Here is a 14,137-nt window from a genome sequence, read left to right on the forward strand (position 1 = left end):
CACATTACCAAGAACTCATTTCAAGAGAATTTTGATTTCATAATTGCCTTATTGATGTTTAATCATCATGGTGGGCGTTGGATCTCCATTGATGAAGCCTCTGACTAGCCAAGAATGACTCAAACTGAGTGATTGAATCTTCCAAAGAAAATGTTTTTTGTTCGTGAATTCGAGAAGACACATGAACATGTTGTTAGATTTTTTAATTAGTGTATATATGGTTGGAAAACAAAAACATATGTTTGTGGAAAAGGATAAGTCATAATCTAAAGAAAATAATACAAACACTTTTGTTAAGCGATTCTAAGTTGTGGTATGGTTTATGCGGATCGTTTACTTAGGTAAAATTACCGCCAATTAGACAGGTCTAGATAGGTGTTTCAGACATTTAATAGTTTTTAAAAAATTTGTCGAACTGACGTCGTTTTGAGGCTTTTAATTTTATCTCTTCAAAACTACGTCGTTGGAGAACGACATGAGAAAATGGGAAAAAAAAATGGCTTCGATAGAAAATAAAAAAATCGTCGACGAAATTCATCTTCTTAGATTTTGACATTCTCAGAGGGCGATTTTTGACTGCTTCTCAATATGTGCTTCTGATCCTCGCCGGCGAAAGTAATTACTGCTTCTGACTCGGCGGTATCTTCTCACGCCATTACCGGTAAATCTCGTTTTTATATTTCGTTAGGTTTAGTTTTAGAGAATCTGTTTCTTGATCGATTTTGCATCTTTAGAAGGTTTATTTCCATGATTCGCTGTTTTCTCAGACTTTGTTTTTCTTTTGTTTCATGTGATGCAGAAAAATTTGGCAGCTTGTATGTTTTTGTTCTTGTTCGACCTCATGGTGATGAACATTTTGTATTGAGCAGCCAAGAATTGATCGTTTTGTCTCCCATGTCAGATATCAAAAGTTTGTCTTGAGCTATGAGCACAGCGACCAGGCCTTCGTCTTCAGCGACAACCTCTGTCATCTTAGAAAACCCTGTTTCTCAATCACAGCCAACAGAGAGATTAGTGCTTCGGTTGAACAGGAAGAAGAAGAAAGTTTCATGGCAAGACGGGACCGTTGGACAACGAGTTTATGCAGAAGAAGAGTTCAAAGAAATGTTGTATCTTTCATAAACAAAAGCCCTTTGATGAGGATGACAGCGAAGAAGAAGAAGAAGAAGAAGATAACCACCATCACCATCACCATGAACACTCCGAATCTGGTGAGGCCTCGTCTTCTAACGATTCTAAAAGCAGTTGACTAATTCACCCGGTTTTCGCATCACTATATAATAGAAGCCTTTTAAATGATCTATTCAAGAACAATTGCAATGTTGACATCAACCTCCTTGAAGCTCTGTTGAAGGAATCACAAAGTTGGTTTAGTAAGGAGATAGTTCAGTCATTATATGAACTGAAAGTTTCATAATGTAATCAAAATATCTCATTTAGTATCCCATATAAAGATTCAACCAACTTTACTGTTTTTTCTCAAATGACATGGATCTTTGATTGTCTTTGTTGGATGATAAAATTTGACAAAGAAAATCACTTTCAAGGATCGTCAGGTATCTACAAAGAAAAATATAGGTGTAAGTGGTGGTCATGGATGAAATGATTAACTTATAAACGAAAATCACTTTCCAATATATATATATATGTTCAATGAATCGATATACATATAGTGTGTTGGTTAGTGATCTTGTCCTTATTTGGCTTGTTGCAAATATACTCTGTCAATGGAATAAAAAGTTGTACTCGTGACTCTGACTTAGCGTAAGAATAAAACTTTTCTTCAGGGCAATAATATGTGGACGAGTATATATATATATATATCTCCACCACTATTTTTACAATCGATCCGAATAATACACGTACGAAAGCTTCATCAGAATCAATTCTTTTACATAGTTGCTCCATTATTTTGTTTTTGTGTTGTTCTTCTTTTTGGCATCCATCATTTTTTTTTTTTTGAAAAAAAACCATCATTTTTATTAGCCGAAATAAATGTTTGGATGGGCCAAACTGCCAAAAAGACAATCGAAGGAACAGTCGCTGCCAAATATTATACTCTGCAAAGGTTGTTGAGCGATTAATTGGTCTGGTCCAAGCTTTGGTTATAATGGGCCCTAAAGAAAGCCCAATCTTTAAATACTAATTATGACAAATTAATAATCAAATCTCTTGATGAGACAAAAAGATAGAAAAAAACATCACCTAGATTGGCAGATTGGGACTCCCATCCATAGGTATGATCTCATTCTCATACCACAAAAAATCGTATTTGTTTTACAAAAGACTGATTAAAAAGAATTAGAATTTAAAAGTAGGTTTTCATTAATTAACTTAATAGTAAATTAATAACAATTAAATAATTCGTAATACAAAACATTTTAAAACAATTCGAATCACACAAAGTTACAAGCATGAGCGCGCGTGAGTCTGAAATTAAATTGGTCTAACCTAAGTTGCTGACAAGTTGTGGCATTTATACTTGTAAGTACATATAACATTCATTAATGTAAAAAAAAAAAACATTGATTAATGTTATTTAATTCTTACACTAAATTATCGCCTAACTGAGGAGAGTGGGTGAACGAATATATTACTACTTGATGTGAGAACTTGTTAAAAAAATATTGCCATTAATTTTTTATTTTATTTGAGTGTTGACAAAAAGAAGTAGTATTTATATAAGTAATTTAAATAAAATATATGAGAGGTATAAAAGTTTTTGGCTTTTGCGGCTAATGGAGAAACAGTAACACGTAGAGCGCACTCCCCGTGGTCCTGAAAGCCCACCAACCTCTCTTAATCACTAAACCCAGATTTCTAACATAAATTAATTACCAAACTTAGAAATGGTAATTAAGTTAATTCTAATTAGAAATTGAAATTCTCTATCTCTCTTTGATGTTTTTTTGTCCAACATTTTAGAGTATTTTATTTACATCATTCATAATGTTGTTGATTCTGAAATAGTGAAATATAGACCAAACTTTACGAAAAAGCAAAAGTATAAAAAAATAAATTTAAAGAAAAAGTTAAAAATAAAATGAAAAAGGAAGAAAAAAGAAAAAGTGAGGAACGTGGCACAATTCCCCGTGCGTGTTTCTTCAACCCCAGACGCAAAACGCAGACGCACATCAAACAAAAAACTGCTTCCTCTCTCTTCCCATCATCGTCTCTTTCTCTTTCTCTCGGATCGATTTTGGGTTGTGCCGATCAACGGCTAATCTCCGCCGTTTAATTTCATCGTCGGAGGAGGATCTATCTCCGTGTACGTATGCCCTTCCTTATACGCGTTTCGTGTTTTGATTCGCCGAAACCTTTCGTTGGTCTGGTGAGAGCCCATCGATGTTCTTAAATCTAATCTAGATTCTTTGGATTATCCTGTGATGATGATACGAAATCACTTACAACTTTTAGGTTGATTTCTGCGTTACTTGTGTGTATGTGTTAGATCATTTTTCTGAGGAATATTCGTGTTTTCTGGTCTTGACTCAGTTCTTCAGGTCCCGTATTTTCGAGATGTGTTTCCCTTTAGTCAAAATTTCTGAGGATTTCACTGGAATCATCTCTTTGTATATTCTTCTTTTTTTTAAGAATTTCAGATCTTTTTGGTTTCTCACCATTTTCGATTTTGAAGTGAGTCTTATATTTTTTTCCTGATGTGCTTACTGCAGGCTTACGATAGGAAGATAAGTGGCTGTTACTGTGTGAGGACGGACTTGCAAATTTGTTTGGAAGTTGTGTTAAGTTAAGCAGAGGATTGGAGATTAGCCTGATAGAGAATAGTTTCTTGATGGGTTCAGTTTGTTGTGTAGCTGTGAAAGACAGAAAGGTTCCTCCTAGTAGTGGACCTGCGAGTGCATCTGTTCATCGGAATTCAGCATGTTCGCCACAATGGAGTTTTCGACGTGACAATAGGAGGCGAGTGGCTGATGAGATTGAGGGTTCACCTTATTACAGTCCATATGTTGCAAGTAGAGGTATTAGTATGGATAAGATGTCATTAGGCTCTGAAAGAGGAACTTTATCTGAGGGAGGAACCCCTCCTGATGGGCATTTAGGGACTCCTGCTTCTCATAAATCAGCCACTCCAGAAATGAGCACAAATTCTATGGTTCAACCTTCTTCAGGTAATTCTTTTGAGACGACAACTATTGGGAGCTTATCTTACTCTTTGTTTTGAGTCGGTTTAGTTCTTTCCTTGTATCTATTCCACCAACATGATCGAAGATGGAAAAGCTTTCTTTGTGGGATTATATTCATTCTTTAGTATAAGTAAAGCTTGCTAGTTTTCATCATCTCTTCTCCGTGTTGACTAGATATAGTTGACATAGGGATTTTAAGTAGAATGTTATTGACTATATTACTCCCGTCACCTAGAACCATGCTATCGTAATGAATTAAGCTTGCTTATTGTATTCTTGCTGTGTCTTATGTTATGCTTTTCTGTGTGGCAGGTTCATCCTTGGCAAGCAGTGATCTCATTGAGGTGAGACGACCGACTTGACTTTAGTTTGAACTTACGAGTTTTGGTTTTATCTGTCATGTGTTTTTAGCTTAAATCACTGTTTGCTTCCTTACAATTTGAGGTTGATAGTACTGGGCTTTCTCTTCTATTTGTGTTCCTCCTATAGTAGCAATATTTTTTTCCCTTCAGCGTATCTTTAACCTTTTTTGGATCTTCATTGTTTCAGGTGAAGAACTTAATTGACTCACCTGGAAATGTCCCGTCAGCTTTGCCGAAGCCTTTGTTCTCCACACCTTCTCTTCCCAATCCAGTCGGTGATCTTTCATCGGCTCACACTCGTTTGCTTCCTCCTAAATCCACACCATCAAGACGGGCTCGGCGTTCACCTGGGCATCAGTTGTGTAGGCAGGTTTCTGATAGTCAAATTTTAGGACTGAAATCCCCAAATAATAATTACTCGATCTCAGAAGGAAGGTCGTCCTTTGTGCTTTCAACCTGTAGCAATGACTTCGCCACTGGATCCCAGTACGCATCTTCTGAAGGTGGCTGGTCTATGAACACTTTTTCTGAGCTCGTGGCGTATTCTCAAAGGGAGAGATGGTCCTTTGATAGCGAACATTTAGGTTCTGGCAGACGGAAGCTAAGTGGTGGTAGCAGCAGATTCTCCTTCTCCCCTTCCGTTGTTGATCAGCAGATTTGTGGAGCTTGCTCAAAGTTACTAACCGAGAGGTCTTCTATTGCCAATTTCGAGCTCCCAATCGCTGCTGTTCTTGCGTGTGGCCATGTTTACCACGCAGAGTGCTTAGAGACCATGACTACCGAGATAGAGAAGTACGATCCTGCTTGTCCCATATGCACGATTGGGGAGAAACGGGTAGCGAAAATAACAAGGAAAGCCCTTAAAGCGGAGGCGGAAGCAAAGGCAAAGCAGTACAAAAGATGTAAAAACCGTGTGGTAGATAGTTATGGTGAGAGTGAATGCGATGAGTTTGTGTTCCAGAAAATGGAGAAACGAGAAGGCAAAGCTCTTAAGCTGGAAGCTAGTTGCAGTAGCAAGAGCTCGTCTAATAAGTCATTCTTGAAATGGCACTTTGCTTCTATCAGCTCCAAGTGGAATAAACCCTCGTCCAAAGACTCTGCATTGAAGAAGGGGTTCTGGTCTAGACATCGTAATAACCAGTCTTCTTCAAGCATAGAGGTAAAGATCCATACACTGAAATTTATTAAATCATGATTTGCTAGAGAAATGAAAGAGTCTTGTAAATAACCAATAATACACTTTTCAGGGACTTAATCAGACATCTCAGCTATGATGAAACCCCCCTGATCTGGATCAGAGCGCATGTGGGTTATTTAGGAAAGCTTTGTATAAAACAGATATTAAGCTTCAGGTTCAGCTTTAGCCTTTAGAGCTGTGTTTAAACCATTTTTTGGATATTTTGTGTGTTTCAGTGTAACCTGTGGGGATAATTATTAGTAATGAAACAAACTTCTCGTTTTAGAGAGATTTGAGAATTTCCAGCCATTTACATCAAGTTGTGTCGTTTTATACAGCCATCTCCAGTTTTCCAGAAGTTTCGGAAGAACTCAACATCTGCTCTAATTCTTGTAACAGATAAAAGGGAATTAGATCAAATTTGTTTTTATTGGTCACACTTGAAAGTATTGTTTATACCACCTTGAAGAGTTTACACAAAACGTTACAATATTGGCTTACCAAAGTGTACATAAGGCTCAATTTTCATATACAAATGTAAAGTCTAACACCTACAGTTTTCACAAAATCTATCCTTTATATATGCCACAACAAATATTACAGATATACATATTGTATCTTTATATAACCCCTATCTATAAAAATGCCAAGAGCGCATTTTCTTGCGCTTTAAGAATCATACTCCCCAACCAACGCATTGCCAGTTCTTAAGCTTGTGAAAAGCTCAGAAACCTTTTAGACAACAAAGTCGTGTAATTGATGGGGATTAGAATATCTGCCATCTTGTTGGTTTCCAAGGCCAACGTATCGATTGTAATCATCGATACCAAACCCATGATAGTTCATCAAGCTGTCGTAATCTCCAGTAGTAGCACGGTCTGGTTTGGGATCTGCGAAGACGAGGTTTTCTTCTGCATCAGATGTATATGGGATGTTGTTGTTTCCCTGATTTTGTTGTTGCGAAGACGAAGAGTCTTCGTGTTTGAGCTGAGATGTTTCCTGCATTTTGTTGGTGTCTTGATTAGAGTTAGATAGTAACTCTGCTGAGTCTCCAAACTCTTCTTTATACATCTCTTCGATCATCGGTTTCCATAGTCGAACTCGCGCGTTAATAAACCAATTTGCAACCTAAAAAATGCCAAGTATCAGAAGACCACTCAAATAAAAGCAAGACCAAAGATTGAGCCAGCGACAAAAGTGAGATCTCGCCTTCTCGGTTACCTGGTTTTTCGATAGTCCTGTCTGCTTTGAAAGCATGATTTTCTCTGATTCTTTAGGATATCTACAAAAACAAAAATCTTGAAATGGTTATCAAACAAGCAATGAGGAGCAAAAAGAAAGTGTCTCTCTTTTAAACAACAAACTTACGGATGAAGGAAATGCTCAAAGAGCCAAGCTCGGAGTATAGAGACAGAGTTTTCAGGTAAGCCTCTTTGTGGTCTCCAAGCTGGTCTAACCATTCCAAGCTGTTGATGCAAAGCTCTCTGTTGTCTCAACCGTTGATCTAAATACCTAAGACGCGGTATCCTCTCTCCTTGTTCATCAGAAGTCTCTCTCTCCCCAAGCTTCCCTCTGATTACCTGAATCTGCTCTTTTATCGCATCGCGCAAGCAGCGGAAATGGCGAGAGATTCTATTCAGAGCGACCGATGTGTAAGGCTTAGCTGCTCCAAGACCTGTTACCATCTCGAAAGACGATGCTAAAGCTTCCATTTGATGGTGGTATTGGTTATACCTTTTATCTACCTGCAAAAATGTTTCAAAACTCAAAATTCCAAAGTCTCTCCCTCACTTCAAAGTATTCAAATTTGATTAGTCTTACCTCATCCACCATTGTTAAAAGCTTGCTCTTCTTGCTCTGTAGCTCCTGACGTTCTGAAGGAGATAACTCCTGCGATTGAGATTTCTCATCTTCTGTAATGTTATCACTCGACCCATTTTGAAAGTCTTGACCTTTATCGTTCTTCATCTTCTTATTCCCCAATTTCAAATCTTTCCTTACACTAACAACTTCATCAAGCAATTGCTGTGTTGGTTTAAGGTAACGAGATCTCAGAACACTACTCACAAACCCTGATGTCTCGTAACGGTAATTGTTGTAGAAACCAACACCATTACCATTGTTGTTGTAACCAGAGGAAGGTATCATTTGATCAGAGTGATGATGTTGTTGGTGATGACCACTCAAGCTCTTCCCATTCTCATCAGACATAGTGGGAGGATTAAGATTATTGTAACTCAATTGGTTTGAAAGATTCTGGTAATGATACTGAAACGGAGAAACAGAGACAGCTGATTGGATCTGATTACCAAGGCTTAAAGAAAGCCCTCCACCGTGAAAGCTTAGATCGTTACTTGACACCGTTACGTTTCCGTTGACGGCAACGTCGCTTGTTGGTGGGATAAATACCATCTCGTTGTTTCGAACATCGCCGGAAACAATCTCAGAGAAAGATGCAGCAGAGGAAGAAGAAGCTTGTTGTTGTTGTTGTTCGTTGAGGTAAATGGATTCTTGATAGAGAGATTGCATGCCGACACTATTTGGGTAATACACAGCCATTGGATTACAATCAAAAGTTGTTGTTTAAGTGAGTTTCATCCGATTGATGTTTTGTCTGAAAAGAGAAAGAGAGAGAGAGAGAGACGTGTAAGTTTGAAACTGAATTGTTTGTGGATAATAAAAGAACAATTCTTTGAAGATGTTAAAACATCGTAATCTTATACGCCGCAATAACAGATGAATTCAAGAAATGAAAAAATGAAACCACGAAATCCCCAATTTAGGTAAAGATGATATCAAAACCCTAGTTAATCTTTTGTACAGATGAAACTTTCCACTTCAATTCAGTGACGCAAACAAAAAAAAAAACAGAGGATGATGTTGAAAACATGAAAGATTGAGCTATAAAGTTTTTTTTTTTTTTTTGGGTTCTGATGATTTCATACTTTCATGAGAATTAACAGAGAAGATTATGATAAAAATCTAAAAAGGAAATCTTTTTATTAAAAAGAAACAGAGTACAAAGTCAATCATAGCTTTGAATCAAGAAACTACTAAGAACAATCGAATCATTATAGTTAAAGAAATGAAAAAGAAAAATCAAAACCTGAGAAAGAGAGAGAGATATGATAAACTTTTAAAACCCTAAAGAGAGAGATGTTGTGGATGTGGCTGAATCAGGGAACAGAGATAAAAAGGAGAAGAAGAACTTGGAACAGTCGATGACAAAAAGAGAGAGAAAGAGAAGAGAAGACACCCAATCCCAAGAGACGATTTTTTATAAATATTAAATCAACATTTTTAAAATTTTATTTGGCTTTCACTAACAAAGAACAGAACCAAACCATCTTATCATTGGAACCTCGACAACAAACCCAGATTTTTAAATTAATATTAATAATTTGTTTAACAAATATCAGTGTATCACTAACCTATGGAGAAATTTGACAATCTCTACCAGTAATTCTTTTTCGTTTTTTAATTCCAACCGAAGCTTCTATATTAATTTTTGTTGGTTTTTTCTGTGCCAACCATTTAGAGAATACCACGCGTGAGCGGAAATTTTCATTTAAACTATTTATTTTCTGATAGGATTTATTAGATAATAGAGAATATTTTCTTACAAATACGATTTTTTATATGAATTTATATTTCAAGTTAATCTGATAAAACAAAAGAATATTATTGGAACCAGAACGAATACTGTGTTGTCATTGACTTGACTTGGTGCTTATATTAAAATAAATAGAATTAAAAAATAAAAGAATATTTTTTTAAAAATGAAGAAAAGAGTTGAGTTTTCGTGTTGTTTGTTTTTGTAAAGTTTAATTAATAGCTTGGACATAAATTCAAGCAACCGCTGAATTGTTTTACTATTAAAATTTTCCACCAAAGCTTGATAGATTAATTTAACTAAAGCATCTCAAATTAGTTGTGGGTGCTGATAAAATCACGAGTTAGTCTGAACCAACAAAGACAGTATGTTTTAATTAATTTCTTACATAATTGCAGATCCCTGATTATAAGCGAACGAGAAACATGTGTTACGTGTGACATGATACTTCAACTTCATAACTAATCTATGATCTATTGATGTATAATTGTTAAATTATTATAACGATAAAACTCTCTATAAATATTGTGTGATAAAACATCAAACAAGCATTTTTTGAGGTCTTTATAAAACAAAAACAAAAACATTTTTTGAGGTCTCCTACTGTTTATACGTTATATACGTGTTTCTTCGCGTAATACATCGGACACACATACTCTTATTAAGTGACGTGCAAAGGAGGAAACTAATTAACTCCATTTTTCAATATTTTCCTATTTTCTCACATAATTAAAAATAAATAGATAAGTAGAAATGTCAACAAATTAATATACTGTATTGAATATAAAGTTATTAAAATTACAGAACTATCCCTAGGCCTTAAAGAATTTGATTTGCTAGAAATGTTGGTTTGAGGAAGAAGTGTTGTGTCTGCTCAATTGCTTAATTGAGGGATTAAAGGACCTTAACAACCAGTTGGTGACTACTGACTACCCAATTTCCTTCCTTGTAACGAAAAAATCCAATTATTTGACTAACAACAAAACATATTTTTGTAAATAATCAAGTGATTATATATAATACGTTTGACATGAAGAGATTTTATACGCAAACAATAAAATGAAAAGAAAGTTATGATGGGTCGATTCCTTGTCCCAAGGATCTAAGGAGGTTGGGTAATTAATAATAGAAAAAGTAGAATTTGAAAGAAGATGATGAAAAATGAAATAAATAAGGTAGATGTGTCCGACGCGAAGTTGGTGAAAGTGGCCAAAAACGAAAGACTTGGACGCCAATTTGTTTTGTAGACGTTCGTTAATGGAACGAAGCTAACGGCTTTGTGCCGATATTAATAAATGTTATTCTTTGCACAAAACAAACATAACATAAAAAGAAATAATAAATGTTATTATAATTTCATTTTTGTACATTTTGTTTTATTCTTTATTGTTTTTGTTTTTGGTTGAGTCTTGGTTTTGTCATAGATTGGAACAGCCGACACAAGCCTTTCAAGGGGAATCAATGTGTTACAACAAATTATTTTAAGTTTTTATATATGAGTGGATTATTTGTTTTTTTTTGTTTACATGTACATTGGTACACCGTAAGATATTTTACCTTTGAATATGGGACTATACATAAAAAAGTTTGAAAGGATCAAATATTTTACCTTTTTTTTTTTTTTTTTTGGGCAAATATTTTACCTTTCTAAAATAGTTTAAATGAATGTGGTTCTCTAAAGCGAATTATGATGAGTAATAATATTATAAATATATATCGAAGAAGGTGATGAATTGATGATGAGTGATGATGATAGTGCTAAATGAGGGAATGACGAGTAAGAAATCAACAGCTTTTGTTTGGACAAACATCTTTTTGTACACCTAGCTATATATATATATATATATATTATGACAGCTAATAATAATTAATATCCTTAAGACAAATATCGCAGTTGTTAAAAATAAATAGTCGGACCGTTTAAACCACATGAATTTTCTTATTTTCAAGAGCTAATCTGGTCTACATGTAAGTGGCAACAATGTAAGAGTTTATGGTATGGTTAATTAAGATGTTCACCAGTAAACAGTAATACTATAGTCTATAGTTAACAGATTTGTATGAGTTTTGTTACATAAGAGTTTATAGAATGCTTAGATGTTCTGTCACCGCATTAATCCAATAGTTTACAGATTAATCTGAGTTTTATTTGATAAAAAACCGCACTAACACAAAATATAATCTTAGTTGTAATTTACCTATTTTTGTCTTAGTTTACATAATGTTTTGCTGAGAATGGTATACTAGTAGTACTATCGGAAGAAGCCACTGTTTTTGCGTTACACTCAAATATCTATCTTTTTAGTGTTTGAGAAATTATGTACGCAAGATCCACAATTTACGATCATAATGTTTTGTGTGATCCAAACAAATAGGTGAAAGATTGTTGTTCATGCCATAAAGATTGATTCGACTGGTGAAAAATACATTTTCAAAACATAAATCAACGTTCAGTGCATGAGATTTGAAAGTCATATATAATAACTTTCATTAGTCAATCATAGAGGAGTTTCTATGTTAGTGAACATATATAATTGCCATTTTAAAGCCCATAGTTAGTCTTTAGTCTGGCCCAGAGGGTTAAAACGAAACGGCAAGACTTTCTTCCTAAACGGCAAGATTTTCTTCCAAAAACGGCGTGAACTGCGAAACCTCTAAAGAACATAATTCCTCCTTTTCAAGGTTTCTTCAGTATCACTGACTCAAACAAGTTCTGCTCAGAGATCCAATTTCTTTCCCATTCTCTTCTCGATTTTGCTCAAAAAGCTTTGATTTTGGGCTCATTATTAGCTAAGTTCGACGAGGGTTTAGCGAAGATTTAGAGTGTTGAAAACCCTAGGATGTGTCTTTAGCGAAGGGAAACAATGGCGAAAGCGTCGACGATGCAAAAGAAGAGATGGGCACTGATGGTTTTGTTGTTTCTATCTGTATCAACAGTTTGTGTGATTCTCGTGAGATCTAGTTTTGAATCCTGTAGCGTTGGTGGCCAATTCGTGGATAGCAGCGCCTTGAGGTTTCAATCGAATCCTCTAGCTTTCATGAAATCGAAGCTCGTTTTGTTAGTCTCCCACGAGCTATCTCTCTCAGGTGCTGATTTCATTTCTAATTTTAACTGGGTTGTCGAAAAAATCCTTTTTTTTCTGAGGGGATGATTGATTTGTGTGACAAAAGGTGGACCTCTGCTCTTAATGGAATTGGCGTTTTTGTTAAGAGGAGTTGGTGCTGAAGTTGTTTGGATCACTAATCAGAAACCACTTGAAGAAGATGAAGTTGTCTATAGTCTTGAACACAAGATGTTAGACCGAGGAGTTCAGGTTCTCTCTTAGTTCCTAGTCAATAGACTGCATGATTTGTTGTAAAGATGTTGTCTTTAGCTTCTTGAGTTGTCTCTGACTTCAGGTTATCTCTGCAAAGGGTCAGAAAGCTGTAGATATAGCTCTCAAGGCTGATTTGATTGTTCTTAATACTGCTGTGGCTGGGAAATGGCTGGATGCTGTTCTCAAGGAAAATGTTTTTAAAGTTCTACCTAAGATCCTTTGGTGGATTCATGAGATGAGAGGACATTATTTTAATCCGGATTTGGTCAAACACCTCCCGTTTGTTGCAGGGGCTATGATTGATTCGCATGCAACAGCTGAATACTGGCAAAACAGAACTCAAGCTCGCTTAGGGTCCGGTTCCATCTTTGACATTTCTGCAGAGTGTTTTCTTCTTCTTATAGCTTAACATTGTTCTATGACTGTTGGATTACAGGATTAAGATGCCTAAAACTTACGTTGTGCACCTAGGAAATAGCAAGGATTTGATGGAAGTAGCTGAAGATAGTGTTGCCAAGAGAGTTCTCCGTGAGCACGTCCGAGAATCTCTTGGAGTGCGGAATGAAGACTTACTGTTTGGCATTATCAATAGTATGCCATCTTTTTTTAAGTCTTTCTTGTTCTCAGTTTTCTGACGGGCATCATCATCTTCTAAGGAGTAAGAGTTCACTCGTCACCAAAGAATTTACTTAGTTTGTTATTATTTTCAGGTGTATCGCGTGGAAAAGGCCAGGACCTGTTCCTCCGAGCATTCCACGAAAGTCTTGAAATAATCAAAGAGAAGAAACTTCAGGTACCAACAATGCATGCAGTAGTAGTAGGGAGTGACATGAGCCGGCAGACAAAGTTCGAGACAGAGCTACGCAATTTTGTCCAAGAAAAAAAACTTGAGAACTTTGTCCACTTTGTCAACAAAACTCTGACCGTAGCGCCATATATAGCAGCCATAGACGTTCTTGTCCAGAACTCCCAAGCCAGAGGAGAGTGCTTTGGGAGAATAACAATCGAGGCCATGGCCTTTAAGCTACCTGTACTTGGCACTGCAGCCGGAGGAACAATGGAGATTGTAGTGAATGGAACGACCGGTCTGTTACATAGTGCAGGGAAAGAAGGAGTGATACCTCTCGCTAAGAACATAGTGAAATTGGCAATGCAAGTTGAGTTACGGCTAACAATGGGAAACAATGGGTATGAGAGGGTAAAGGAGATGTTTTTGGAACATCATATGTCACATCGAATAGCTTCGGTACTCAAAGAAGTCTTGCAACACGCAAAGGCCCGTGCTTTACGATGAGATGAGATCATTAAACATGAATGCGAAAATGTTTCTTGATCCCTCTAATTTATTCTGTTCAAAGAAAATTACAAATACTACCCAAAGAGAAGTTTTTTTTTGTTTGTGTATGATGATTTTTTAATTACGAAATACGAGTTGAGACTTGATATCAGTTTATTGCTGCAACCTGAAGTTAAAGTGCCGGCGAAGTCTTGTGTCATATAAAGTATGAATCTCCAGGGATTAA

General features: G+C 36.0%; 4 protein-coding genes across 6 annotated transcripts; 3 read left to right on the forward strand and 1 right to left on the reverse strand.

Moving 5' to 3' along the window:
• The first annotated feature begins 336 nt into the window (after positions 1-336).
• LOC9323656 (type 1 phosphatases regulator YPI2) lies at positions 337-1,549 on the forward strand. Its single transcript, XM_021034260.1, is given in 3 exon segments — positions 337-661; positions 902-1,068; positions 1,070-1,549. Coding segments are annotated over 2 exon segments (324 nt in total). The 5' UTR covers positions 337-661; positions 902-924; the 3' UTR covers positions 1,250-1,549.
• A 1,545-nt stretch (positions 1,550-3,094) lies between these two features.
• On the forward strand, positions 3,095-5,983 carry LOC9323657. Of its 2 annotated transcripts, none has more exons than XM_002887547.2 (5): positions 3,095-3,331; positions 3,675-4,130; positions 4,458-4,489; positions 4,695-5,666; positions 5,755-5,983. In XM_002887547.2, the coding sequence occupies exons 2-5, from the start codon at positions 3,794-3,796 to the stop codon at positions 5,779-5,781; spliced, it is 1,368 nt and encodes a 455-aa protein (XP_002887593.1). In that variant the 5' UTR covers positions 3,095-3,331; positions 3,675-3,793; the 3' UTR covers positions 5,782-5,983. The 2 variants fall into 2 exon arrangements, with proteins under 2 accessions (XP_002887593.1, XP_020889949.1); XM_021034290.1 differs by having other exon boundaries at positions 3,095-3,268.
• Positions 5,984-6,094: 111 nt separating this feature from the next.
• Positions 6,095-9,127, reverse strand: LOC9323658 (BEL1-like homeodomain protein 3). 2 transcript variants are annotated; one of them, XM_021034288.1, is made up of 5 exons: positions 8,791-9,127; positions 7,506-8,298; positions 7,053-7,429; positions 6,906-6,966; positions 6,095-6,812 (listed from the first exon to the last, which is right to left on the reverse strand). In XM_021034288.1, exons 2-5 carry the CDS (start codon positions 8,241-8,243, stop codon positions 6,420-6,422), a joined length of 1,569 nt encoding a protein of 522 aa, XP_020889947.1. In that variant the 5' UTR covers positions 8,244-8,298; positions 8,791-9,127; the 3' UTR covers positions 6,095-6,419. The 2 variants fall into 2 exon arrangements, with proteins under 2 accessions (XP_020889947.1, XP_020889948.1); XM_021034289.1 differs by having other exon boundaries at positions 7,506-9,043.
• Positions 9,128-11,911: 2,784 nt separating this feature from the next.
• Positions 11,912-14,082, forward strand: LOC9325088. Its single transcript, XM_002887548.2, has 5 exons — positions 11,912-12,384; positions 12,469-12,611; positions 12,697-12,968; positions 13,051-13,205; positions 13,325-14,082. The coding sequence occupies exons 1-5, from the start codon at positions 12,162-12,164 to the stop codon at positions 13,906-13,908; spliced, it is 1,377 nt and encodes a 458-aa protein (XP_002887594.1). The 5' UTR covers positions 11,912-12,161; the 3' UTR covers positions 13,909-14,082.
• The last annotated feature ends 55 nt before the right edge of the window (positions 14,083-14,137 follow it).

The sequence above is a fragment of the Arabidopsis lyrata genome, assembly GCF_000004255.2.
Source record: "Arabidopsis lyrata subsp. lyrata unplaced genomic scaffold ARALYscaffold_2, whole genome shotgun sequence".
NCBI classification, from domain to species: Eukaryota; Viridiplantae; Streptophyta; class Magnoliopsida; order Brassicales; family Brassicaceae; genus Arabidopsis; species Arabidopsis lyrata.